This window comes from Chenopodium album, chromosome 21 (genome assembly GCF_948465745.1).
Source record: "Chenopodium album chromosome 21, dcCheAlbu1.1, whole genome shotgun sequence".
Classification (NCBI taxonomy): domain Eukaryota; kingdom Viridiplantae; phylum Streptophyta; class Magnoliopsida; order Caryophyllales; family Amaranthaceae; genus Chenopodium; species Chenopodium album.
In genome coordinates, this window is record NC_137854.1 from 38,268,853 (window position 1) to 38,296,367 (window position 27,515).

Genomic DNA, 27,515 nt, shown 5'->3' on the forward strand with positions numbered 1-27,515 from the left:
AAGAACACCACCTTGTAATGTGTAATATATTTCGTTTGGCTGCCCTCTCTAAAGCTAGTTGTTGCATCAATATTCAATAGTGTTAATCAAACTTCAAATGATCATGTCGAGATAATTGTGGGTGTCTGTATTTTCTCATCATGTCATTCATTTGTGTTATCTGATTAATAGTGTAGTTTAAACTTATTATGAGATAATCTTGGATGAAAATTTTACCACATATCCCTTTTTATTTTTTAGGAAAATTTTACCACGTATCCCAATCATGCAAAGGAAGCATAAAATGTACCCTAGAATATTGCATGCACCCTAGAAGGTAAAAAAAAAAAATAAAAAAATAATCTAATAATTCTCCAATTCCATTAATTTGAAGGTCCCCAAATTCATTGGTCCAACAACAACAACAACATTAGCAGAAACAATAATACCACATGGTTTGTAATTGTTTTGTACCTAAGACAAATTAAAGGTGGTTGTCTCACCTCTGCAAAATGCTGGTTGATTATGAAACAAAATCTCAATTACGTTTACTGATAATCAAATCCTTTGAATTTACTCATCCTCAAAAAAGAAAAATGAAATCTCTGATTCTTACTTAAATTAACCCCACCAGCATGTGACTAACTATAATTTGTCAAATCTACTTGATATTAATCTCATAATTTGTCAATTGTATATTATCACTAATGTACTATTAATGTTTGCTAGCTTGTAAATCATTAAGTATAACATGGTAATAACAGCTTCATCTTTGTTGCCTTGCATTTGTTGTATAAACGTGTTTTAGTTTCTACTCCATCCCTTAGTTTAGAAAGTCCTGTTTTTGTTTTTTAAGGTTTAACTTTGGCGCAATTGCAAAATCATATAAAGAAAAACTCACATTTTACGAAAGGTGCTTTCTACTTATTTGATTTGTATTAATTAGAACTTAAATACGTACAAGTATTTGAACTTGACTTGACTTATTTGGACTAATCGGAATTTAACATAAACTTTATTTTAGATGTAAATGAAGTCTTTATTAATCTTTATCGAAACTTATTTTTTTCATATATTTGAATGAACTGATCAAAACAAACTCAAGCATAATTGTTACATACTCTATTTTAAAGATTTGAGTGACACATTTATACCTACTAAACACATGCGTTTTTTCACTTGAATTTCACTTATCTGTACACTTTTATATTGGTTTCTATTTGAACTTATCCATAGGTCATAAAAATGCAAGACATTGGTGTCTCGCACATAACAACATTAAAAGATAAAGTTCTAGGTTGCTTTAGAACGAAGAGAGGTTTCTTTTTCCAAAAACAAAGTCCAAAATCTTGACTCTAAAAAAAATATTAAGAAAAAAGAATAGAAATAGTAAGAACCACAAATATATATTAGTCGACCCCAGCTCGATGATTTAATTAAGGCAGCAGAAAAATAAATAATGGTGTTCAACTTTTATGTTTGAGAGAGTCCAAATTAGTCATAATGGCTGCCCAAATGCGCATTATTTAGGCCAAACTCACAACTCTATGTGTTATGTTTTTCTCTTCTTTTTACTGCCTTTCTCTTTTTCCCATACAAAAGTCAATTATGCTCATATATGACTCTACCCTTAGCTTGTTGACTCCGCAACCTTGCACACCGCAATACGAACAGGGTTGCTAACTTGTTACAAGGCATTGATGTTATTTGGCAATTAGTTGTTAGTTATGTTAAATAGCTTAAGTGGTAGAAACAAATCAATTATCGGCCTTAAGTAGGTTATTTTTGTGCCGTTGGTGAGTAAAAAGTTATTAATTTTGATTATGGAGTACATCTATTTTTTTTTTTTTTATATATAGTTTACATTATTAGAATTAAAGAGGGATAAAATAAAAATATAAAATTTTGATCATGGAGTACATCTATATTTTTTTTTTATTAATAATTTTGATTATGGAGTACATCTATTTTTTTTAAACGGTAAGGAGAAGGACCCTGACCGAACCTCAACCTTAACAGTTTTTTTTGATCTGGTATTTGCGGGTCAGACACATTGAAAGTGGGGGGGGGGGGAGGTAAGGGACCCCCACTCTCAAAGTGCCTCTAGTGAAAATTGAACCTCCAACCCCAAAGTTGGAAGGTACAATCTTTACCATTAGACCAAGCTTAGCTTGATATTATGATGTTTTATTTGGTTGGCATGAAATTAAACGAATATACAGTAGAGTTATTATTAAAGGACCAATTCAATCAATGTGAATGCAATGCAACATGGGTCTCCTCATACCTAGTGTGAAATATTCCACTTGAAAGGAGGGGTGGATGAGATTGGAACTTGTAATCTTCTTATCACATTGGCTCTTAATGCCGTGATAAAGGACTAATTAATTAAACCAAAAGCTTAATATTATGATTTAGGCCTAAGATTGATTTATATATTCAATTCTATCATTTCCCTTCACACGAAAATCCAACAGGGCTTGAAGTGTGGATGCAGCTTGGACCTCTCATAACCGATGTTAAATAAATTTATAAATTCCACTTTAAAAGTAGAGGTGAATGAGATTTGAACCTGAAACCTTTGTGTCACGTTGGCTCCGATCCGATAACATCCGTTTGAGATCCAATATCATTTATTCTCTATAAATAATTAATTTACAACTATCCGTATCTTGTGAACTAAAATTGATCATATAATAGAAATTTACAAGCTAAGATTTTCAAACCACGCGCGTTTAATAGCTTCGATTTGACTAAGGAAGGAGGCACAAATTATTGATGTCCTTACACGGTTAGAGTTTCTTTTAAGTGATGATTACAATCTAAGTTGTGCTAGTATTTTCAATTCATAAAACATACTCCCTCCGTCCCCAAATGATAGTCCCTTATGGACAAAAATCACGAGAATTAAGAAACTTAAATAAAAGTAGTTAAATTACATTGGAAATATAAATTTACATTGGGTATGTAAAATAGTAGAGAGAGAAAGTAATAAAAGTACATTGAAAAACAAAATTTACATTGAAAAGTTAAATTTGCACAAATATTGTTGCAATTGGAGAGAATTTTGATAAAAAAATTGATATTAATGGTACTTGAAAAAAGCAAATGGGACTATTAATTTGGGACTAAAAATATGCCATAAGGGACTATCATTTGGGGACGGAGGGAGTACATCATTAATTAAGGTACTATGATATCTTAGCACATGCAAGCTAAGATTGCTAACATCAGACACAAAAGAAGAGATCAAAGGTTTCAAACGTCCCTCTCATTATATATATATATATATATATATATATATATATATATATATATATATATATATATATATATATATATATATATATATATATATATAACAGTCTCTGTCATATTTCCATAAATGATAGGCTAAGAGTCTCGAACTCTAATGGGTAGTATTACCAGATCATATAACACCTTTGGATACACTTTATTTTAGATGTACTCGGGCATAAGATAAATTCTGTATACATATATTGAGAGCATTTACCGGCTTTAGATGTGTTTTCATCACTTTGAATCCATCTACGTAGGTGGCTAGCTCACTTCATTCCTAAGTTTTTTGTACAATTTATGAAAATATAGTTTATTAGGGAAATCACAATTTTTAGTTTAAGTGTATTATTTATATATATATATATGGACTTGGAGTAGTTAGCAACGTAGCTTAACCAATTCAATGTAAATCTTAGATTCATTATAATACTAAGTAACACATGCATGTGAGTTTATGATCATAATATTAACTTTTGCGTTGAGACGTTATTAGCTCAACATTAGATCTCACATGTAATGCTGGTTGAATATTTGTAGTTTAAGGAAGCAAATATCCACTTGAAATTTAAAAAATACTTTCATTCATTTCGTTAGAAAAGGATAAGAAACATACATTAATATTAAGATTATTAACATTATCTGATATCGTCTCATACTAATTTATTGAGAAAAAAAAAGTATTATAGATTGATAATGAAAAAAGTTACTTCAATATCTTCATAATAATGCAAATATCTTTAATACGTGTATTAGATTGTTTCATACAAAACTCAACTCATCGTATACAAGTATGTACTTTAATTTGTATTATTCACTACACCTTAAAAAGAATATAGTATGTATTTTAATACAAGTAATAATTAGTGCTAAGTACAATCAAACACTTCTTTATCATTTAAACAACGTGAATTAGTAATTAGTTTTAGATATGAGATATTTTGCATGAACATGTGGTTGTAGTGATGGTATGGTCGTCTCCCTTTAGATTACCTTCAAGGCGAAACAATCAAAATAATGGTGGAAGTGATGATTAGTGTTTAAACCTAAGTAAAGACCAAGATTTTGTCAGAGAGAATTTATTGATTAAGCCTTTTTAATATCAAATCATGTCATGTTGTTTAGATAATTACCTTGTTATGTCTCTCTTAAGTCTTAACAACCAAGGATTAATTTACAACTTGGAAGTTGGAATTAAGAAGTAATAACTAACCTTATATTGCTTTAACAGAAATTTCTAATCTTCTAATCTTCTTCTTTTAAATAGATCGGGAAGAGATGGGATGAAAGTTCCTATCCCTTCTACGAGTATATGAGATCGAATTTAATTTGATCCCTCAACCACCACCAACGCTGTGTGAGATCAAATATCTATATGGCATTTTGAAAATACTCGTATCAGCAAGACTAATCATCAATAATATTTTACATTGCCTTTTAAATGTAGAAAATCACGAAATATGTTCAAACTAAGAATATACTTTCTCCATTTCATTTATTCGACATGTAGATTTCTTTAAGAACATTGCTATTGCGTGATTTCAAAGTTCAACATTTTTCAGTTATCAATAAAAAAATATTAAAAGCTTATATTTAAAAGTTAAACATTTAGACAAATTTAACAAGATATGAATCCTTGCATGTTTTTTTTATTATTTGTTTTTACGTATAAATCACACAATGAAATAAAAATAACTTAAGTGAACAATGTCCAAACTCCAAAGCTAAAAAAGTCTCAAAAAAAAAAAAAAAAAAAAGGAAACAAAATAAATATAAAAGTGCAATCATCAAAATATTGTAAAAAAAAAAAAAAAAAAAAAAAAAAAAAAAAAAAAAAAAACATAATCTTCATTTCTTAAAGCATAACATATACGAAGTAGTATTTAAAAGCATGCATCATAAATTCATGCTCTCAAGTCTCAAGTATATAATATATAATAAGACATTAACTTGTGGAGGGGCTACTTTGGTTAAATTGCAGTCCAGTTAACCATTTGGGACATTTCTGATTGTTTGTTTTTCATGACTCAAAATAATTCCACTGTGATCCGTAATGTAGTTGCAAGATTTATGATTATATGACATGCTAGACAGCATTTGCAAGATTTAAACCCTAAATCATTGGGCCGAACAAGATTTTAGAATTGTGAGAGTCCAGCATTGTTGGGCAGCCTAAAGAGACAAAATGGATCACATTGGATTTGGCCCACACCCAAATAGACCATAAGTAATACCAAAAGGCCCAAGACAATATTGAATTTAAAATACAAATATGTGACACAAATCACACAATAGATCTCGCTTCCAAGAAAAAGTTGGGTGTTTTAGGGTGTGTTCAATTCACCTGATTTTTACATATCTGGACTTATCTAATCTTATCTAAACTTATTTGAACTTATTAGCCCAACTTATTCAGAAGGTTTTGTGTGAGTCCGTTTCACGTGAGTCCAATTTATAACGCACTCCCTTGTCACAAACCTGGGCCAGACACAACCTAGAATTAGTCACCCACTCCTTCACGGCGGCGATGATGCTGCCATCTCCGACATACCCACTGCCATCACTCTCCCTCTTCCCCCTAAAACAACACTAAAACCAAATAAAGTGCGATCGGAATCGAGAAAAGCATATCAAACCTTGGCAATGGTAGCAGGACCAGGGTGATCGAAGAACATCGATGAACCAAAATGTAAAAAAAAAAAGAGCAACGAAAAACAAATTAGGATTTATGAAATCAAAAATTAACAATTAAAAGAAAAGAAAATGTAAAACCAAGTAATGAAAACTGATGAATTGCTTCCTAGAAAGAAGACGATTAGTCACGAATTTGCAAGTTCTGAGAGTGACAGACTTTTCCACCATTATGTTTTCTCTCTCTTGTTTCTCTCCCCTCTGGTGCAGGAGACTTGCGGTAGATTTCCAACTTCAAGGTCCTGGTTTAATATCTGATATTAGCAATTCAACTATTTCAATATTGTTTAATATCTTATACATATATAACCTAATATCTGATATATTACCTAATTTCTGACCATTATAATATAATTTCTGATTTGTATAATCTAATATTTGACCATTATAATCTTATTTCTGACAATGAAAACCTATAATCTGACAATAATAAACTAATACTTGATAAGTATAATCTAATATCTGACCATTCTTATCTATTTTCTGACACTTATAACCTAATATCTGATAATTATAATCTAATATTTGACTATCATTATCTTATTTTCGACAAAAAATTTTTTTAAATTTTTTCTGTTTGTATGACCGGACTCACGTGAGTCCGTTCTACACAATACTTTACCGAACTTATTTTAGTTATAAATTGAAATTTGGTTGCCTTGATCAACTCTTATCACAACTTACCTGAACTTAATTTTGCTGAACTTATCTAATCTGAACTTATTTTTCCTGTAATAAATGGAACTAAGGTGAACAAAACAGTGGCTTAGTGTTTATGCATAAAACTTAGTGAAATCTATAATTTTATAAAACGAAGTACTTCGCAATTTCATATTTCACAAATTTTAAGCTTCTTAAATCTTAATTGAATACGAAGTATATATATATTTATTTAGAAGGGACAAATTAATTAGGATTGGGTTAAAACACACCTTTCTACCAAGTTAGATTATTTTCAAATGTCATTTGATATACTCCCTCTGTCCCTAAATTACATTCCTCTTTCTAGCATTAATTCCTCACATAATAGAGAGAAAGAGGAATGTAATTTAGGGACGGAGGGAATACAATTATACAAATAAAAATATCATCAAGATCAGGTAAATAGCTCGGTCATGTAGGTTATGCGTGTGAGAGCCTTCTTGTGGATTGCGTGTCATGATCGTGTCCTAGGCAATCTTAATAGATACAAGCGCAATATGACAGATGATCCCAAATTTTTTATTTGTGGTGCTCAAGAAGAGAGTACTCTTCACATCCTTCGAGATTGTGCTTCAGCAAGAGCAATCTGGCGCAAAGTTCTTCAAGACAAACCTTTTGATCAGTTTATGCAGGGGAATTTGAAAGATTGGATAAACTCGAATGTTCGAAAAGGTGATGAATGGGCTACTTGCTTTGGAGTGACTGTATGGTGGATATGGAGATGGCGGAATAGCTTTGTCTTTAATCGAAGTAATGACATTCCTGTGGACATTGGAGCTTTCCTTCAAGTGAGATGTGAAGAAGCTATTCGAGTTTTTCATGGGGAGAAAGCTGATGCAGGAGTGAATTTGGCTCAAAAGGTGCAAATTTTTGTGAAATGGCAGGCCCCCCCGTATGGCTGGTATGCTCTTAATTGTGATGGGGCTGCCAAAGGTTGCCCAGGAGGTGCTGCAATCAGAGACTATACAGGAAAATTCATCTCTGGAGTGTCAGCAAACTTTGGTCTTTGTACAGCATTCAAAGCTGAAATGATTGCTCTGACTCGAGGCTTAGAGTTAGCTAAGAATATGCAAATTCAACAGCTAGAAATTCAACTTGACAACCTTGCTTGTGTCCAGATTCTACAGAAAGGAGAAGTAGGAAGTGGTGAGTGTGCACACTTCATCAACAAATGCTTAAAGATGATAAAAGATGAAGAATGGAGGATTCGTGTGGTTCATATCTATCGTGAAGGCAATAGAGTGGCGGATTGGTTGGCCAACCGCGGGGTAACCCAAGACATTGGTCTCGTTATTTACAATTCTGTTCCGGTTGAGCTTGGTAGAGTTTTAGAGGAGGATACAAGGAGCGTGGCTTTCCCACGGCTTGTCCCTCCGTAGTTAGGTTTTTTTTTATTGTTGATGATGTAGTTTTTATTTGCTTTGTTTTCGTCTTTCTTTTTGGAATTCTGTTCCTCTCTTGAATCAAAAAAAAAAAACTCGGTCATGTAGGTTAATACATAGCTACGTTTATCCAATAAAGCGAAAAGCTATTTTCGTTTTATACCAGAGAATTTGTCATACTAGTACAACCCCAAAATTTCAAGCAAGTCTAAATGGTCTGTGTAAGCAAGCTAAGTCTCTAGTTAGAAACTTGACATAGTACAAATGTTACAGCTTACAATAGTCCAACTCTAGTCAAGTCAATTCAAAACAGCTCTATAAGGTTGACTTGGCTCCTTCCACTAGCACAATTAACTATAATTAACCCAAACTAAACCAGGTTACATTAATACTTAATCCATGTTGTCATGTCATACCAGGAATTGCTTAACCAAGAAACTGTCAAAGTGGTTGATGTCTTAATATAGCAACTCATATAATGGTTGTTGTTAATTAAGATGATTTGACCCTACTAACTAGCTTGTTTAAGATGTTAACTAGTTTGAGGCTCGGGCGATGCCCCGAGTCATTTTTTTGTATATAAAAAACTATAGTAAATTATTTTAAAAAATAACTTTAATAAATTAAAGTGAAATCTATTGATGGTTTTATTAAAAAAAATCTTTTTTATTTATTAAAAAAAATCTTTTTTTAAAAAAATTTTATTTAACATTAACAAAATTTCATTATCATATTAGTTTGTTTTATCTATTAAATGAATTTTTATCCACCATTATAATTTTCTTCAAAATATAGATGAGCAAACGAAAGAATAAGGATTAAAAAATTAGAATTTATGAACATTAATTTTGATGATTAGTTTTAATATGACATGAATCACATGACTCAACAGCATTTATCAATTCATGACGACACGTGGCAAAAATGATGACATGTGGCATGATTACAATTCTTGCCTTGGGTTTTAATATATATATATATATATATATATATATATATATATATATATATATAGATATATAGATATATAGATTGCAATTTGCATCTTTGTTATTAGTATTATTCCAAAGCTAGATGCTATATTCTCTAATGATAATCCATTTACGGGGCGTTTGGTAGGGGGGATGGGATTAAGTGGGATAAGAAGGTGGGTTAATAGATGGGATAAGGATAAAAATAGTGTATTTCATTGTTTGGTATGGATTGGGATTAGATTGGAATAACTAATAAAATACAAAATTACCCTTACTATCCTTTCTTCACTCTCTTCTTCTTTTTCTTTCATAAAGAGTAGAAATATTTTTTACCCATTACCTTATTTATCCCCCTCCTAACCCCCCCTCATAATCCCCATCCCTCTAAACAAACAAAGAATATGTTAATCCCTCCTCTTCTATCCTCTCCCTCCCACTTTATCCCTCTAAGCAAACACCCTCTTAAGATCAGCGTATGTAGCTTATCATAAAAGGAATACAACGTCATTGATCCCTCAGAAAAGTTACATTGAATGACGTTTGTCAAAGAAAACTTTAAATATTTTTTAGTAGCTATTCGACGAGTGTTCCTTTCATTATGATTTCACGATATAGAAAGTTGTCAAATGACATAGGTTAGATCATTTGGGTTTGCCCTCGACTTCAAGGCATAATGCTTAGGGTTATATGTTGATTTTACTCCAATCTAGAATTTAATAATGCTATTTAATCAAGATTACAAAACACTATTTACAAACTCACCAATTTTTTAAGAGTAAAATCAAGTTAATCATAAGCAAGAGATCAGAAATGGCTTACTCTATCATTTTCACTATACTTTCACAAGCTACCTATAATGTTTTGGAGAAGAGATTGAAATGCTCAAAGATCTGACATAAAAATTCTTGCAAATTGTCACTACATTTCCAAAAGTTGGAATATCGATCGCAGCAACTTTACATGATCATTTAAGAGGTTACACTTTCTTGATTAATCAAACAATGTAATCATCATACAATAGATAAATAGATAGTTATCGAATTAATGATATACCTTAGCTTTGGAAATAAAAAGTTCTTACCAAAACATTCCAAATGGGGTTTATATGTGCGTGCCTAAATCCACCAAATATAAAACACCAATACTCTGATAAATTAGCATAAGCCATGAATAACTCTATGGTGTGTTAGTTTATACGGGATTTCCAAATTCAGACAATAGTTCCTTATAGAGTTTAATTCAGCAAAAATAAGACATAGGACACTGCAATAACTATAACTACGTAGTAATAACATCATTCAAACAATCAAACAGAAAATGACAATATAGTAGAATTTATACATGTATATGAAGTATATCTAATTGAAAATGCCATTTGATAGATTTTGAATTCAACACCATTATCATAATTGTACAAATATCTAATGCAAAAGTCACCAATTTCATGTTATAGAAAGCTATACAAGGGTGAAACAAACAATTTTCATACATACTCATCACATAAACATGCAATTTCCATCTCCAAACATCACTCACACTATCACACATAATTCGACCCCAAATTTTAGGTACCCTATCTATCCAAAACCTAGCTACCATCTATTTGAATTTCATTGTCACATTATTAGTTCAAATAGTACGACCACAGGATACAAATTCATACATAATCACAAGCTCACAACTCACAAATCTATAGAAATCTCATTTATAATCTCTGAGTATGATTACCAACATATATTACAAATTCAAGAAACAAAAGTATATAATATAATGAGACTAAATATGTACTCATATTAAATTACAAAGTTGTAACATTTTGATTTTTTTTTTTTTGTTTTTCCAAATTTCTAATAACAAAGTAGATTAATTGATTAATAAGGGCGGCCATTATTACTATTATTAGTAGGAGTTCGTGCAATGAGCCGAACCGGAAGGGGTCGACCGGTACCTGAACCACCACATTTGGAGCAAGCAGCCCGACCCGAACCCGAACAAGAACGACAACCCACATCACCATCTGACCATCTCGAGCAAAAACAGGCCACCCGACCCGACCCGTTACAAGATGGGCACCTTGGGAATGGACCAGCCATGGTGTTATTCTGGTCTAAAACTGACTTCACTATAGCCGCACCGGCTAACACGCTTAGACCGGAGGCTAATTGGGTCAGAACCAACGGACCCATTATGGCTAAAATTTGAGAAGAGAGAAGATAAAATAAAATCAACGGAAGATTGATTTTGGGTTGTGGGTTTGATTTTAGAGGTGAAATAATGTAATGGAAGATTGAATGTGGTAAGAAAGATGAACACGTTAGAGAAGTTTTATAAGGAATGGTTTGGAAAGAAAAGTTGGGATTTGATTGGGTTGGTTACATGGAAAGCTCCTACACCACAATAATACGAGTATTCAAGATTTGAAGAAAGTATAAGGGGTTGTAAACTTATTATGGTTTTGGACTTATTTGTTGTTTTTTGTTTGGGCCTCGTTGCTTTCTTTACCATCCTTCACTTGAGTATCCTTGCCCATATGACTCGTTTTGTAGTCGGTTATAAGTTACGTAATCGGGATAAAATTAAGTGTAATTCGGCATGCGAAAATGCGGAGTAGGTGAACTAAGCTCTTAATGTATATATACTCTCTCTGTCTCAATTTTGTTTTTTTGTTTGTTTGAAATTGATGTCACGTTTTTTACTTATTTTTAGCACAAGTACACCAACTTTTTAAGAATATTTTATCTATCCCATAAGTAAAATTTAGGATTTCTCACATTCATTCAATTGATAAATATCTCTCATTGCATTTTTTTTTAATCAAAATTACAATTAATAATTAGACTTCAAAACTCCTCTAAACCTTCTTATCAAAGACAAATTAAATTAAGATAGAGGGGGCATTTTTCAATAATTTTATCCTAGAATTTGTGTTTTTCTTCATAAATATTCATAACCGGTTATATGGGCTTTTGTATGGAAGTATATTGTCATTCTTGCTTTATCCATTTTGCTAATGTGGGAATGCAATTGTTTCTATTTGGGGCCATGTTTCATGTGGTGGACTGGTGGTATGTGAGATGAATTTCATGAATCCAATAAAATATCTTTCTGATTGGGTTTATTTGATTTTAATATCTCTTACTACCCGTCAGAAAAAAAAATAATAATAATAATAATAATAATAAAAATCTCTTACTAAGATATTTTTTAAAGAGAACTTCCTTTCAAATATTTTTTAAAGATATTTTTTTTTTTTTTTTTGAAAGGAAGTTTAGTTCAAAAGCTTCATAATGCAAATTATAGTCTTTCTTTAACTGTTGCTAAAGTATCGAGAAGGCTTAATGTTTACCTTAACAATTAACCATACGGTTCATACCTAAGGCTAGGTTTAACATGCACTATAAGAATCTACTATAAGGAAAATAAATACAAATATTATGTGAGATAACAATCGTCTATTAAACTGTTACACAGAGAAAAATTTGAACCCATCAATTTAGAAAGACATGAATATGATAAGTAAAATAATCTTATGAGTTGTTTTCAAAAAAAAAAAAAAAAAAAAAAAATCTTATGAGTGATAGTCAAATATTTGGCGGGTTTGGACATGACATTTGATATAAAGGCCCGGCCCGAATTTATGATCACCTCTACCATGATTTACTTCTTAACTAGTTCCTTAGTCCAATAAGAATCAAACCATTAGCGGGGGAAGAGGGGTGGAACAATTGAAGGTTCGGTGTCAAGAAACTGTAGGCATATTCGACAATAACGTTTGAACTATTTTACTAAGTGATGGATAATTGCTTTTAGCTTTTAAAACTAGTTATTAGCCCGTGCAATGCCCCTAATCACTATAAATTTATAAGGTTAATTAGAATTAATTTAGAAATTTGGTGTTCAACAATCTATATAGATAAATAAAAATGTAACAATAAATTTTAGATTAATGGGGGGCTAGTTTTTATTCATTTTACTTTACATAACAAAATAATAACTTATATAAATATTATTGTACTTTGTATAATTGCTTGACTTGTATTGAATTTTGAATCTAGTAAATTAGCATCCAAGAAATCAATGACAATTAGTGTGAGATTAATGTCTTAAAGATTAAATTATAGAATACTATGTAATTACTTAGTAGTTATATTCTTCAGAAAAATTAAATACAATTGAAGGTTATGCATATAAAGAGTTTTAGGATGATGAAAAATGACACAGAAGGCCAGGTGACACATAGCACTCATGAGGTGTCAAATCATACGAAAAACAATGACACATGACTGTAGCATGTTTTCCCATTAAGTTCTAATAATATTATAAACAGTGTTTCATAAAAACTGATGAAAGTAGTTTTTGGAGTAGTGTTTGTCAAAAACATTTTTTCCTTTACTAGGGCAGTTGACGCGCGCGATGCGCGCGAAGTGATTTGCCCTTTCTTGATGTCTATATTGGGTTGTGTTTAAACTTTTCGCAACATTGGGATTTTAGGGAAAATAGTTTGATAAATTAATGGAATGTGTATTTAAAGTTTTCGTTTTTTAATTTCCTGCACAACCTTTCTTCAAGAAACATCTATGCAATTATTCAACAGTGTAATATTGCAAAAACATCTACAAACTTAATTAGAAATGGATTAAATACAATTCAAAAATCATAGAGCACATATTATATACTAAAAGAAGTAATTTAACATTACATATGCAATAGTAGAACAATTTTTCGGATCATTACTATTTGAAAGTCTATACTCTTACCCAACCTAGTAATTACTCTACATAAATTATACTTCCTCCGTTTCTTTTTACATGCAACACAGCCTTGTGGCACGTGTTTTGAGGTCGGTTTAATGTAATGTAAACGGATAAATTATTCATTATAATTTTTACAAATGATACTTAACCCTATTCTAATTTTCGTGTAAAAATTATATTGATAAAATCGCTCGTTTACCCTCACGAATCATCTCCTAAAACTGCGTGCCTAAAAGGTGTGTTGCAAGTAAAAGAAAACGGAGGAAGTATGAGATTAACTATATGAAACTAAAAAAGAGAAACAATTACACCCTACAACTCGCATAAACATTAACATTCAGGCAACAATTAGATAAAATAATCCCTTGGTAGTTGGTAATAAATCATCTATTCGTACATACAATTTTTTTTTTCATTTTAAATAAAAATAATATCATATGAAGTGTAAAGCATTAATTTTTTTTAATTAGTAAAAAAAAAGCATTACATATATTTTATTAAAAAAAACCGAATTAATTGATGATATATGTTTAATGAAAAAAAAACATTAAATGTATTAATGATAGTAAACATATTATTGAGGGTAAAAAAGTAAATACACATTTTGCACACAATTTTGTACACAATAGTGAGGGTATAATTGGTAGCACACTATTCCTAAGAGTTACTTTCTACTTTTTATAAGGTACGGAAATATCTATTACAATGTATTAATTATTATTTTACTATCTCAATGACTAGATCGTGCTAGATAATTCACCAAATATTTGTCTCTAAAATATAATCTACTCACACAACTATAAGTCTATAAGCTGTTACACTAACTAATTTTGTTGAACATATCCTATATTTGGACCATGACAAATAGAGATAATTTCTTTCTTTACTTTGAAAGGGTATTTGCTAGAGAGTTGGGACATGGGAGTTCATATCATATTACATTAGGGAGATTTTTCTGTGTAACACAGCGTGGCGAGGTTACTCGAGTTACTCGTCAGGATTTACTCAAGTTGCCGGGATTACTCAAGTTACTCATTCAGGGGTTACTCAAGTTATTCTTGATCGAGTAACCCCTAACCAAGTAACCTCTCAAGTAATCCTTGACCGAACCCCTCAAGTAACCCCTGATCGAACCCTTAAGTAACCCCTGGCCGAGTATTCCCTGATCAAACTCCTTAAGTAATCCCTAACCAAGAAACTCGAGTGTCCCTTGACTGAACCCCTTAAGTAACACCTGACCAAGTAACTCGAGTAACCCTTAACCGAACTCTTTAAATAACCCCTAACCAAATAACTCGAATAATCTCTAATCGAATAATTCAAGTAACTCCGGTCACACGGTGTGGCGTTAAATAAAATTTGTGATTACGTTATTACATTATTACTCCTCCATTCCTTCCTAATTTTGCCCCGTTACCAAATTTTGGGTCAAATTGTTAAAGCGCTAAAAAAACACCTTCATCTTCACCTTCACCTTCACACCCTACTCTCATCCATCGCTCTTTGATCTCACTGCTACTCCAAGGTAAATTGTCGTTTAATTTGATAGTTCTATAAATTTTTAGTTGATTTTAGAGGTCAATCGGTGAGAAATTGTGGCCTAAATGTATCAACTTTTAATTAATTTTGCGGGTTAGGGTTTCATTTTTTAATCCCTAAATTTGGATTTTGAAATTTTTGTTCGTAGAATGCTTAAATTGCATGTGGAATTCGATATTTAATTTGGTTATTGTATTTCATCTTTTTCATATGTTCGAATTTAGCTGGTTACATATAGTTTTTGGCAGGTTTTTGATTATTACAGTGATATATAGATTGACATGATTACATGAGTAGGTTTTTGTGATGAAATTAGAATAATTGAGTAAATTATAGATGGAATTTTTTATGTCAAATTAACTACATTGCTTGCTGATGAAGAGGGTGTTGTTGGATTGTTCTGTTAATTAGGGTAGTAAGCTTGGAATCAAATGTATGGTGATGGAGTCAACGACGATGTGGATAGAACTGCGTTTCGTAGAGCAGAGAAGAAGTATAAGCTCTATTATGATCAGAACTCGAGAAAGTACTCGTCTTTTCTTGATATCGATTTGTGATCAAATTTTTGTTATTCTGGATTATTGTGGGGTTGAAGGTTTTTGATTTGATTGCTATTGTTATAGGAAGAAGCAGCCTAGACCAGTAGATTTATCTGAGGTGGTGGATTTCAAGTCGATATTGGATACTTTCAATCAAACCGGTGAAATACCAAATGGGTTTCATGTAATTGAGGGGGAGTTTGATTGTCCTGTTATACGCCTTGACAACCGCCCAGGTAAGAACTTGTGTTATAATTGATGCTTTGATATGATTGCTTAGTGAGGCTGCTTATGCATTAGTGGGAAACTGTAACACATAGACTGCATTTGAAATTTAGGAGTTGCTTCCTTGCTTCTAGTGTTTATTACGGAATACTGTATCGAGTATTGTGATAACTCTTAAGTTTGCATTCTTGATGGAAACTGATAAGTGTATATTTCAAATTTGCTTCTGCTGTACCTAGAAACTAGGAGTTGCTTCCTTGCTTCTAGTGTTTATTACGGAATACTGTATCGAGTATTGTGATAACTCTTAAGTTTGCATTGTTGATGGAAACTGACAAGTGTATATTTCAAATCTGCTTCTGCTGTACCTAGAAAGTAGGCCCCTGAAACTTAGTTGTTCGTTTTAATGTAGGCTTTTATTTTATTCCTGGAGCATTGAGTGTGGAACAACAGTGTCAATGGATAAAGGAAAGCTTGATAAGCTTCCCTCAACCTCCCAATCGGACAAACCATAATGCACATTATGGTCCTATACAAGATTTGTTTGCTGCCGCTAGAGAAGAGAAAATCCTAGTTGAAGACGAACATTCACTAAAAGAATCAGACTCATTGAGCAATGGACAGGCTCAAAGATGGAAATTTTGCGATAAGATGGGAAATGTTTCCTTGAAGGGATATGGTGGGAATTCTATTTTGGCATCAGCGCTTCTAAGGAAGTTGCGGTGGAGTACACTTGGATTGCAATTTGATTGGTCAAAGGTGACCATTCACATCATTTAACTTAGCTTGTAGCATGGCACTTTTAGTTTTCTTGATGGTTTAATCTCAGCCAAACATATTTTCATGGTACAGCGTAATTATGATGTTACTCTGCCACATAACAAGATTCCAGCTGAACTTTGTCAACTGATTAAGAAGTTGGCTGTGCCTGCTATGCCTTCTGGGGATGTTTTCAAGCCAGAAGCTGCTATTGTTAACTACTTTGCATCAGGTATCGAGAAATATGTTCAATGTTCTTTTTATTATACTTTCGGTGTGGCTAACTTTGAACTCCCTTGGTTTTTGACTCTGAGACCTCCTGCTTTCCGCTTTTCAGGTGACACCCTTGGCGGACACCTTGATGACATGGAATTAGACTGGACTAAACCTATAGTTAGCATGAGGTCTTATGCTACGTCCTTGTCAATTCTAGTATTTCTCTTGAAAAATTTATATAGCAGCAAGTTGAACCTTCTACTTTCACTTGTTTCTCAGTTTGGGTTGTAAAGCTATATTTCTTCTTGGTGGGAAGTCTAGAGATGATGAACCCTTGGCAATGTTCCTACGAAGTGGTGACGTTGTGCTGATGGCTGGAGAAGCTAGGGAATGTTTTCATGGTAAGCATAGCACCCTCTGTCCCATTTTTGACAATCTTCGTGAAATGCTTGCATTAGTGGTAAAAGTGAACTTCCTATGACATTCAATCGTCAGCCATTGTACAAGATGTTCACCCCAAATATTTATGGTGTATAGTCTAAAACTCTCAACTATCTAACCACCGCATCTTTGTTTATCTTCATCTTCTATGTGACAGGGGTGCCCCGCATCTTTGCTGACAGGGAACACTCTGAAGTTGCATCCTTGGAGAAGCACCTCTCAACTGAAGACGACTGTTGTGTCTTAGATTATATCACATCTTCAAGAATCAACATCAACATCCGACAAGTCTATTAATTTTTAGCCACTGCCAGATATCTTAATTTGACTGTTTGAACCATTAACACCCTTGGATTCTTTTTTGAACGCCACCGAGATAGCTTACATTCAACAAAATCATAACCAAACTGAAAGTTGCAATGCTTCAAAAAATGTCAGTCAAACACTTGTTCTTCTGCATCAAAACTTCGGAAGTCTGTTGGATTGTGGGCATACATAGTAGTGACTTTGGCTTCCCCAAGCTTCAATGTACGAAGTATTAATATAGATTGCTGCATTTATCAAGGGCAAAGGAGATGGCACCCTATCCAGCAATCCAACAGAATCCAGTAAATGGACAGAATCTTCACTTGTTACAAAGAGCTTGAAAATAGAGCGCAATGCTTATAGGATATTAGCACTAGTACCACAATTTTCATGTGTTGACCATATGCTCACTCTTTAGTTAGGAAGATTTTGAAATTTATGCAGTGATTCAGTGTAAACACGAAAGGAGTTTTTACTCGTCAATTTTGAGTAAACATTTACAAGTATTTGTTTCATGTTTTTGCTCGTTTCATTCATCGAATTGGCTAGCATAGTATCCCTAATTGTACAAAAAAAAAATGCCAACAGGAAAATGTCATCAGCTCTGTTTTTTTTTTTAAACAAAAAAAATTTATGTTGAGAGTGGGATTTGAACCCACGCCCTTTCGGACCAGAACCTTAATCTGGCGCCTTAGACCAACTCGGCCATCTCAACTTGTTTGATATTGATCAATCCAATATGTACTTGTTATATTTGACAACGTAATTAATATTTGTACGAAAGAGGTATGTACTTGTCATATTTGACAACGTAATTACTACGAAATAGGAATACTAAAGCAGATAATGTGTAACGGAGGTAGTATAATTTGTACGAAAGAGGAATACTAAAGCAGAAAATTTTGAGCGAGTGGGATTAATGAGAGAATTAAACAATTAAAGAAAAGTAACACTATGTACTTCGTATTGCAATTTGCAAGTATTTCAAAATAAATAAAAGATATATGTGTTGCGAGTATATGACTGTGAAAAGGTTATGACTTATGGAGTATTTTCTTAAAGTTATTGTAGAAACTTAGTAGATTATAAATATATAGATGATCACTTTTTTTGTTTTTTTTTTTATTTTTTTGGACAGAGATCACCTTTTTTGTTGTGAAAGGATCATATCAGGTTTAAAGTTATTAATTGCGTATGAAGAAAACTTATGAGTGCAAAAGTTACAATTTTTTAAAAAACACACAAGTAGACGAATGTAACAAAAAATCATTTGATTATTTTATTTACACATTATAACAAAATAAGGTAAAATTTTGATCAAATTAGAATTCATACATACAATTATACTTTGTATTAGGTAGGGGTGTCAATTCGAATGTCCTGAGTTTCAATTAGGTCAGTTCTATTAAAAATATTGATCATGCAAAAATATTGTGTCCATAGTCAAAATCTGAAATTAATGTTTTTCCGATCGATGTAGAATCAAGTTGGTCGGGTTAGTTTTTGACATCTCTTCGGCGAAGAAAACAAGTCCGGTGAGTACTGAGTAACAAAGTTGTTCCGGTACGTGGGTTTTGGAATTCCCAATATTTATGGATAAACTGAGGGTTGTTTTCTAAAATCGCACGTATAAATATGTGGGAGGAAAATACAACCGCAAAAAAAAGAAAACACCAAAAAAAGATAAAAAGAATCAAACAAGAGAGAGAAAAACTGAAAAAGCTTTGGTATAATTTAACTGATAGAGGCAAAACGTCGAACACATGGCGTGCAGAGTGGTGCTGCGGACCATGATTTCTACCGAGCCATGGCTGCTTCCATGTTCATCCAACCGGTTTCCTCCTTCTGGCCCGTTAAAGGTCCAACATCTGAACATGGGTTCGGGTTATCGGGTCACCCGAACCCACCGGCTTAATTGCTCTTCTCAGGATGAACAGGGCCCACCTCAAGAAGCTATTCTTAAAGCCATTTCAGGTGTGATATTTATCGTTTTATTTCTGGGTTTTTGATTTTTTTGAAGTGGGTATTTGTGAATTAATGTCTTGATTTGATTATTGATTGATATTATGTGAAAGTTTATTACTTTTGATGTTTAAATGTTTAATTTAGTTCTTTGCCTGTTGAATTTAGTTGATTTTGCTGGAATAGGATGCTAATTGGAAAATTAGGATGTAAAGGGCTTTACTTTAAGAATTAATGGCAATCTAGCTTATAAGGGTAACTCCTTCATCAGTTAGAATAGTCATTTCACCTCAAATACCCGTGTTTAATCTTTGATACTCGTAGCCTGTGGATACATGACAGTTGATTATAGACCAGTAGTATGTATTTTATTTTGTAAATAGCTGATTGTGGCGCTTGGACATGTAACCTTTTATGGTTTTATAGGAAAACTTGAAGGGTATTTAAGTTCGAGTGACATTAATGGTTTTATAGGAAAACTTGAAGGGATCGAACTATACACTAAGCAGAATATAGAACAGTGAATAGGTTGTTAGATTTTGGTTAAGTAATGCACACATGTTAGTATGGTGAACTCCAATGCCTAGAATCGAAGATTAATCGATTGCTCGAATAGAATTTGCTTTAGCTTAACTAACTGTACCAATGTATTATAACTCAGGTCATCTGTTAAGTGATTCTGTAATAATTGGTGTAATGTTATATAGTTATATACTGTACTTTGGTTCAGTATGTGAACTGGACATCGTTTTCTTATAATCGATAATTTTATAAATCTGACTCTTGTTACTATTATAGAGTTGCATTGCCTTAAGTGGTTCGAGTATAAATATGTGTGCACTCTTTTGTGTTTGTTTCAGAAGTCTCAAAGACGGAAGGAAGGGTTGGGCAAACTACGAATGTTGTCATTGGAGGGACAGTAGCAGATGATTCTACCAATGAATGGCTGGCTCTGGATCAAAAGGTATTATTATTTTTTTTTTTTTTTACTGATTTTACTTGAATTCTTTCTACTGATTGCCATCATGAACATTGAATGCTGTTACAAACTTATAGTGCAGGATGGAGTTATTCTGCTTGCTTGCGTGCCTGTTTTGATTATGGAAATGGAATACATTGTGTCTATTATAGGTCTGACATTGTGATGGTTTTCATTTGTATGGTAGGTGAACTCGTACCCTACTATTAGAGGATTTACAGCTATTGGAACTGGTGGTGATGACTTTGTGCATTCTATGGTTGTAGCTGTTGAATCAGTTCTTCAACAACCCATCCCTGAGGTGAATCTTACTAATTAGAACTACACTGAGAGCTGATTAATTAAGAGTTCGAAACAGTGCAATAGTTTCTAAAGGGACGGTTGATGTCTACTTTTGTTGTGCATTTTGTTAGGGTCTTATATGTGAATATCTGTAGTGTGTACATGAACTTGCCATCATAATTCATACTTTTTTATGTAGATATCACCTTGGTCTGCCAAAGATATATTAAAATCAATATGATGTAAGCATATAGGGTAACCAACGTCAATGTGCACCTTTTAAAGGTTGAGGAAGCATGCTTTTCTGATATGTCACGAAAGCCTTGTTGGCTAATACATATGAGCCTTGTGTGGTTGCTCAATCTATACTTTCTTAATAATAAAGCAACTTGGTTGGGCAGCATCTCTTCGAAATGGCTTTCTGGAGCTATGATGCTTAAAAATCTTTTCTTTTTTTTGGACGAAAATGATGCTTAAAATCAGCTGTGAGTATTGTTTCTGCATAATGGTTAGAACCTTCAATTTTTGGGAATCAAAGATTATTGGTTGGATCCTTACCCCTTTTAATTTAGTAAAAACTTTTAATACTATTGACAACCATACATAATTTGTTTATGTGAATGGGAGCAGATCACAATGTCGATTTTAAGCTTACATGTAATGTGAGTTGGTGGGGAAATTATTCATTAGAAGGTATATAATATTATTCGAAATAATGAACTAGTGTGCTAACATAGGAGGTCTAATAGTGAGAGAAAAAAGAGAGACTTGCGGTGAGAAGTTGCTTTTGGAAGCCAACTCTGTAGTCTTTACTAGTTTTGAAGCAATATCTCCTTTTCATGTTCATTCGCATGTCTTTCCTTTTCTCTCTATCTTATTTTTTTGTGTGAATGTGTATGTAAGACTGAACTCAGACCAATGTTAGTAACTCCACAACCAAGGGCGGAACATTGCTCTGCCAAAGCTTCTTCTTGGGCGTGGCATATGATAAAATGGATATCTCTTGTTAGACAAAACCTCAATAAAAGACTTGCAGTTGAACAAAAGTAAATTAACAATCATTAGTTGGTGGAAATGAATTGTGTCCTGTAGGTTTAACAGAATGAATCACAATTTCACCACAAAAAAAAAAAAAAAAAAAAAAAAAAAACCAAATAGTTGGGTTTTTGTATCGAAATTGAATATTTGACAAACACTGAATTTTGGCATAAATGATAAATCATGAACTTAAGAGTTTAGGCATTTTTGGTAACATGTTTTATTGAAAATATGATGCCGGGGCAATTTTGATGGGGGCTCTTTTCTAGCTTGCTTACATACATTTTAGTCACTCAAACATGATCAAGTCATTGGTAGTTCCAAAGAATTCTAGATATGCTAATTTTGAAAAAGCCCCTGTTAAAAAAAAAACTTTAACCAATGAAAAAAATTTATTAAGCACAAGAATTTCCACATCTATAAGCATAACTTAGTACTTAGACATGTTTCATCTCAGGCTTATGAAAAGGTAGTGTGTACTAAATCCATTGTGAATTTTCAAGGTAACCAGATGTTTTTTTTTTTTTTTTTACTTGAGTTTCTCATAGAAGCTCTGATTTCATTCTATTGGTATTTAAATGAGATTTTCTCATCTCATGAAGGATTTACTCAACATTAAGTTAATGCAATGGTAGAGGTGGTTCATTGGTGTACCCGGATTCACATAACATGCATTGACCCTTATGTTGGTTGACATTTGTTTGGTGGTTGAATGCGATGATCAAAATGATGCATCTGGCCACTTTTCAATGTCATCTACTATTTTCTTGGTTGAAACGGAAGGATGAGATGAGTTAGACAGTGGTAAGAGTGAGGAAGAAATGCATGTATGCCATTAAGTTGTAGGGTTGTTGGAGGCTAGATAGAATGATAGATGCTGGGAAGTTGGAAGTGAGGGATTGAAAGGGTAAAAGCAGTGTAATAATATTATTCAACTAAACAAGAATAGGACTAGTGATTATTCTATATTTAACTCTATACCAACCAAAAAATATGGGTTGTTAACATGAAATCATTTATTCCTTTATGCCCTCTTCTCACCAAGATTACTGCCCTACTCTTAGTGTAACTATGTTGATTGTTGTTGACATTAGGATTAACTGATTGTATGATACGGAATTATTTAATATCACTGTTTACACTAGTGCTAATACACCAACATGTGACTCAGTGATGTCACTGAAGGAAGTTCAATAACCAAATGCCAATGCACTTTTTACTTTTTTCTTTGATTCAGTTTTTTCCCCATCATTCTAAATTTTTCCTTAATTGCTTGTTGCTTCATTCTCATTCAATGATTTCCATAGTAGAATTTGTTGACTCATGTGGTCGATGCTGGCTCATTGAATTCTAATATGGGAAATGTGACTTCATTCTCATTCATTCATTCTCGTTCATTCTTTCTGAGTTTTGACCAATGCTGTAAAGTAACATAACAGAGACCGTGTTTTCATCTACAAGGAGGTTATAGTCTAAGATAGTTGTTTAGATGTGGTTTTTACCATGATTTGTGTTGTCTGGTTTATGAATTAGTCTTCTCTGTTCAAATATCTTTTTACTTCCAAAATATATCTAAACCTTTTATATTTTTAATAGGGTCAAGTAAAGCAGAAAACATCATCAAAGGGCAAGTATGTATCTGTTAATATTGGACCTGTTGAAGTCATGTCTAGCGAACAGGTTTCTTTCTATCTCACATTCTATTGAACATGAATTATTGCATATTTGGATCTATAACCAATGCCATTTTTGAAAGTAGGTGCATGAATTATAAGCAGTGGCTGACAAATTACTGCTGGTTTATATTGTGATGTTTGCTTATACAGGTGCAAGCTGTGTACAATGCCATGCGAAGAGATGATCGGATGAAGTACTTCCTGTAGGCTAGATTTTCTTCCCCCTTTTTGATATACTAGTATTAGATTCTTCATATTTTTCCGCAGTTCCTGTAAAATATAAACGAAGTATGCTGTAACTTATAACAGACTCATCAATGACTCAATGTATATCGCTGCGGCCAAACACATGCCTTCCTTGGCATTGTTTTTCTATATCAGATGACGAAATGCCTTGTATGGGCATCGGTGCTTACAATTGTTACAAATACTTCCCATTTCTCATGTCATCAAACTACTTAAACTACTTTTGCTCTATTAGTTTTAACACTACTCGTAATGTAATAAACTAACTGTTACTCAAATGATAGTTTAATTGAAAAGCAACGAGTATATGTAGTCTTTTCACTTCTATATCCATAGCACTCATTGGTGTATAAGATTCTAAATGATCAAACACAAAACCTATCTATTTTTTTTCAGAACTGGGCTGTAGAGCATTGAGTCGAGGACCTGTTTTTTGTTTTGTTTTGTTTTTTTTTTTTTTTTTTAGTGTGAAGAACTAAGAGCTAGTTGCCCATTCTTTCTTCGCGAGGAAGAGGATTCAAACACACACCAATACACCATTACTCCATTGAATCACTTGCTTCATCTACAATTATTAGCAAGTGCAATGAAAATGAAATAAGGACTAAAATATCATAAATCAAAGATGCCAAAATTTAACTACATGTTGGAAGTATGGGATAGGTTCAAAGTCCAAAGTCTTTAACGTGCAATGAATATGGTTCAAAAATGTCATAGAAGGAAGTAATATAAGCGCGTATACCTATAATATGAATAGTATAGTAGTATTATTGATTGATTTGAAACTTAATAAAATTTATAGATAACGTCTTTGATTAAACATAATAATGATACTAAATGATATGATAATACCATTACTCTTAACTAATAGTCTTCGTTAAAGTCGAATGGAGTTAGTCCTATTAGAATTAGTGACGTCTTTGATTAAATATACAAGTAATAATGATACTAAATGGTAATTCAATACTATTAACTAATAGTCCTCATTAAAGTCGTATGGAGTTAGTCCTATTAGCATTACTTATATAGTGCCAATATATTATTCTCCTTGAGAAATGAGGACATTTTTAATTCTTTTTTTACTAAGAATTTGTTTCAAAAGGGATTTGAGTTTTTTCGTTCAATCTTCATGTGAATATGTGATTGCCCCAAACATAGTGATTAGTGAGGTGGTGTATTAGAGGATATCTAAGGTGTGATTAGTGAGGTGGTGTATTAGAGGATATCTAAGGTTATACGAAGTATAGTTTATATTGCTTGTATAAATCAAGCAAACTTAGTGGATATGACGGAAATTTAAAAGTTTGAGCCCCATCACATACATATGTTTCTCACTGACCTAGTCTCACGTTTTGATTTATGTAGTTGAGGTAACTAACATGTGAAAGGTGATTAACGAAATGTTGGTTGGCCTATATTAATTTCACTCAAATCTTTTGGATTGCCAAAAATCATCCACTTAAATCCATCCAAATAAGGAAATATGTCAAATTTGCTTTTCATATATACTCCATATCATTTACGATCAATCAAAATGATAACAAAATCAATAAAGTAAATGATGAGGAATGTAGATAACGCCAATATTCATTATTACATTGATTACATATTTTTATGATTTTTTTTTTTCAGTTGCAATTTTTAGAGTTTTAGTAGTTCAAAATAAGTATGTAAAATTGTGTAAATTTTCAGGCATTGTGAATAAAACATAACGAATGAAGTATATAAGAGAGATTCAACACTCATCTAGAGTAAGTCTATCATTACTTGTACAAAAAAAATGTGATTTAAGATTTGAAGTTTGTTATTACAACATTAATCTCTTTGACAATTTGCTACAATGCTCTACTAGACTACTATACTTTTAGATTAAGGTTTCCACCACACTAAAAAATGTGACAAACGCGCTCCAACACTTGCATTCTTTGACTATCTATCCCTTAGCAAAAGGAGTGCAACAATCAAAACCAACTGTAGTATTGTTCTATTTTGTACAATAATTATTTCCCAACACCACTTTTGTTTAGACATGCCAACTTCAAAATTTGAAAACTATGACAACAATAAAGATTCAAACTTTATTCAAGAAAGAGGCTAGAATAGATCAACCCGGACATCACCGAAATCTAATAAACCTCATCCATCCAAGTATGACTATCACAACTACTCTAATATATCATTATTATCTCGCTACATCTGAATTGAGAATTCAGTTATACAAAACCTTACCTCTATACTAATCGTAAGGTCGTTTCTAAACAATACCAAGATATAATAATATTACTTGTATAATGTATCGATAAACGGTAAATATCATTTGTATACTAATCACAAAATTTGGTGCTACTAGTACTATTATTAGGAGGTATCTCAAAATGCCACAACCTCCCAACACCACCAACCTTAAACTTCAGGCACAAAAACTCCTTAGCAAACTCCCTCTCAACCTTCCTATCCACATCATGTAAGAACACGTGCGTATTCCCCACGCGCTTCCTAGCACGTGCCATGACGGCCGCGGAATAAATCGCGGCCATCCTCCCTGGCGCGTCCGCAAAATACCCTCTAGGCGCGTCGATCATAATAACATCCCACTCTCTCTCATACACCTCATCCGGTAAATTCTCCAAGGCTAACCGGCACTTCCGGTTACCCTTCAAAAAGGCCTTCCCAGGTAAACACTCATCCACGTGGCGGTAACCCGCAAGTAATCGGTCAGCCTCCTTAAGGCGCGTGCGATACGACACCGTTTTGGCGCGTAACCACGGCGCGTCTTTTAAAACAGTGGTGACCCAATCAGGAGTTTCTTCTAGAAACAAAGTGGGCCCAGTCGGGTTAAACGAGGCCCACATTAGGGAATCGTAGCCCAGCCCAAAAACAAGGAAATTGCAAGGAGATTTACAAGATTTAAGAACGTTGAATGATTGGGTGATTTCTTGGAGAGATTGTTGTGGGGTCACCTTTGAGGTGGCGTAGTGGAGGATTGTTTGGAGTTGGGTCGGAGTTGTCGGGCCGGAGATGGTGGGCTTGGGCCCGAGAGATAGGAGGTATGATGGCCAATCACGGTGGCCCACGGTAAGAAATGCCGACATTAAAAATGCGCCGGTGAAGAAACTGATTACGGCGACGACGGTTTGCCGCGGTCTGTCGGTGGTTGATCCGACGACGTCGTATTCGGGTTTCATTTCCACTATTTTTGGATTTCTTTTTTTTTTGTTTCTCTGTTTGAAGTTTCTCTCTCTATCACTCTCTCTGAGTATGTGTGTTTAAGTAGTGTTGTGATGGGGGAGGATCTGTGAGATATAAGTGAGAAAATTAAAAGGTGGGTTTTTTTTTTTCTAAAAAGAAAAAAAGAAAATTAAAATAAAATTGTTTGTAATAAAGAAAAGTATTGCGAGATTTTAGTAGTATTGTACCACTATTTATTGCAAAATGTTAATGTAACTATGTTTTGGGTTTGTTTCAAAAAAAAAGAAACTATGTTTTGGGTTTATAATCTTTTTTATAATCGTTTTGGCTATGTATATA

At 33.0% G+C, this 27,515-nt stretch overlaps 2 protein-coding genes, 1 non-coding gene and 1 pseudogene across 4 annotated transcripts; 2 read left to right on the plus strand and 2 right to left on the minus strand.

Annotated features, from left to right (window-relative positions):
* The first annotated feature begins 15,177 nt into the window (after positions 1–15,177).
* On the plus strand, positions 15,178–18,319 carry LOC145602355 (DNA N(6)-methyladenine demethylase ALKBH1A-like). The gene is made up of 8 exons (XM_081658546.1): positions 15,178–15,304; positions 15,730–15,844; positions 15,942–16,093; positions 16,495–16,841; positions 16,935–17,073; positions 17,179–17,245; positions 17,337–17,458; positions 17,656–18,319. Exons 2-8 carry the CDS (start codon positions 15,750–15,752, stop codon positions 17,793–17,795), a joined length of 1,062 nt encoding a protein of 353 aa, XP_081514672.1. The 5' UTR covers positions 15,178–15,304; positions 15,730–15,749; the 3' UTR covers positions 17,796–18,319.
* A 119-nt stretch (positions 18,320–18,438) lies between these two features.
* TRNAL-AAG (transfer RNA leucine (anticodon AAG)) lies at positions 18,439–18,519 on the minus strand. The gene has a single exon. It is a non-coding gene; the product is annotated as a tRNA-Leu (tRNA).
* A 933-nt stretch (positions 18,520–19,452) lies between these two features.
* LOC145601192 (uncharacterized) lies at positions 19,453–24,159 on the plus strand. 2 transcript variants are annotated; one of them, XM_081657147.1, is made up of 5 exons: positions 19,453–19,778; positions 20,627–20,730; positions 20,933–21,046; positions 23,662–23,745; positions 23,892–24,159. In XM_081657147.1, the coding sequence occupies exons 1-5, from the start codon at positions 19,568–19,570 to the stop codon at positions 23,946–23,948; spliced, it is 570 nt and encodes a 189-aa protein (XP_081513273.1). In that variant the 5' UTR covers positions 19,453–19,567; the 3' UTR covers positions 23,949–24,159. The 2 variants fall into 2 exon arrangements, with proteins under 2 accessions (XP_081513273.1, XP_081513274.1); XM_081657148.1 differs by having other exon boundaries at positions 20,630–20,730.
* A 1,883-nt stretch (positions 24,160–26,042) lies between these two features.
* LOC145601702 (arabinogalactan O-methyltransferase 1 pseudogene) lies at positions 26,043–27,256 on the minus strand (annotated as a pseudogene).
* Between the last annotated feature and the right edge of the window lie 259 nt (positions 27,257–27,515).

Coding starts and splice junctions, on each gene's coding strand:
- LOC145602355 (XM_081658546.1), top strand. CDS start 15,750: ATGTATGGTGATGGAGTCAACGACGATGTGGATAGAACTGCGTTTCGT. Junction 15,845..15,941: donor TATGATCAGAACTCGAGAAA/GTACTCGTCTTT, acceptor CTATTGTTATAG/GAAGAAGCAGCCTAGACCAG. Junction 16,094..16,494: donor ACGCCTTGACAACCGCCCAG/GTAAGAACTTGT, acceptor GTTTTAATGTAG/GCTTTTATTTTATTCCTGGA.
- LOC145601192 (XM_081657147.1), top strand. CDS start 19,568: ATGGCGTGCAGAGTGGTGCTGCGGACCATGATTTCTACCGAGCCATGG. Junction 19,779..20,626: donor TATTCTTAAAGCCATTTCAG/GTGTGATATTTA, acceptor TGTTTGTTTCAG/AAGTCTCAAAGACGGAAGGA. Junction 23,746..23,891: donor AAGTCATGTCTAGCGAACAG/GTTTCTTTCTAT, acceptor TTGCTTATACAG/GTGCAAGCTGTGTACAATGC.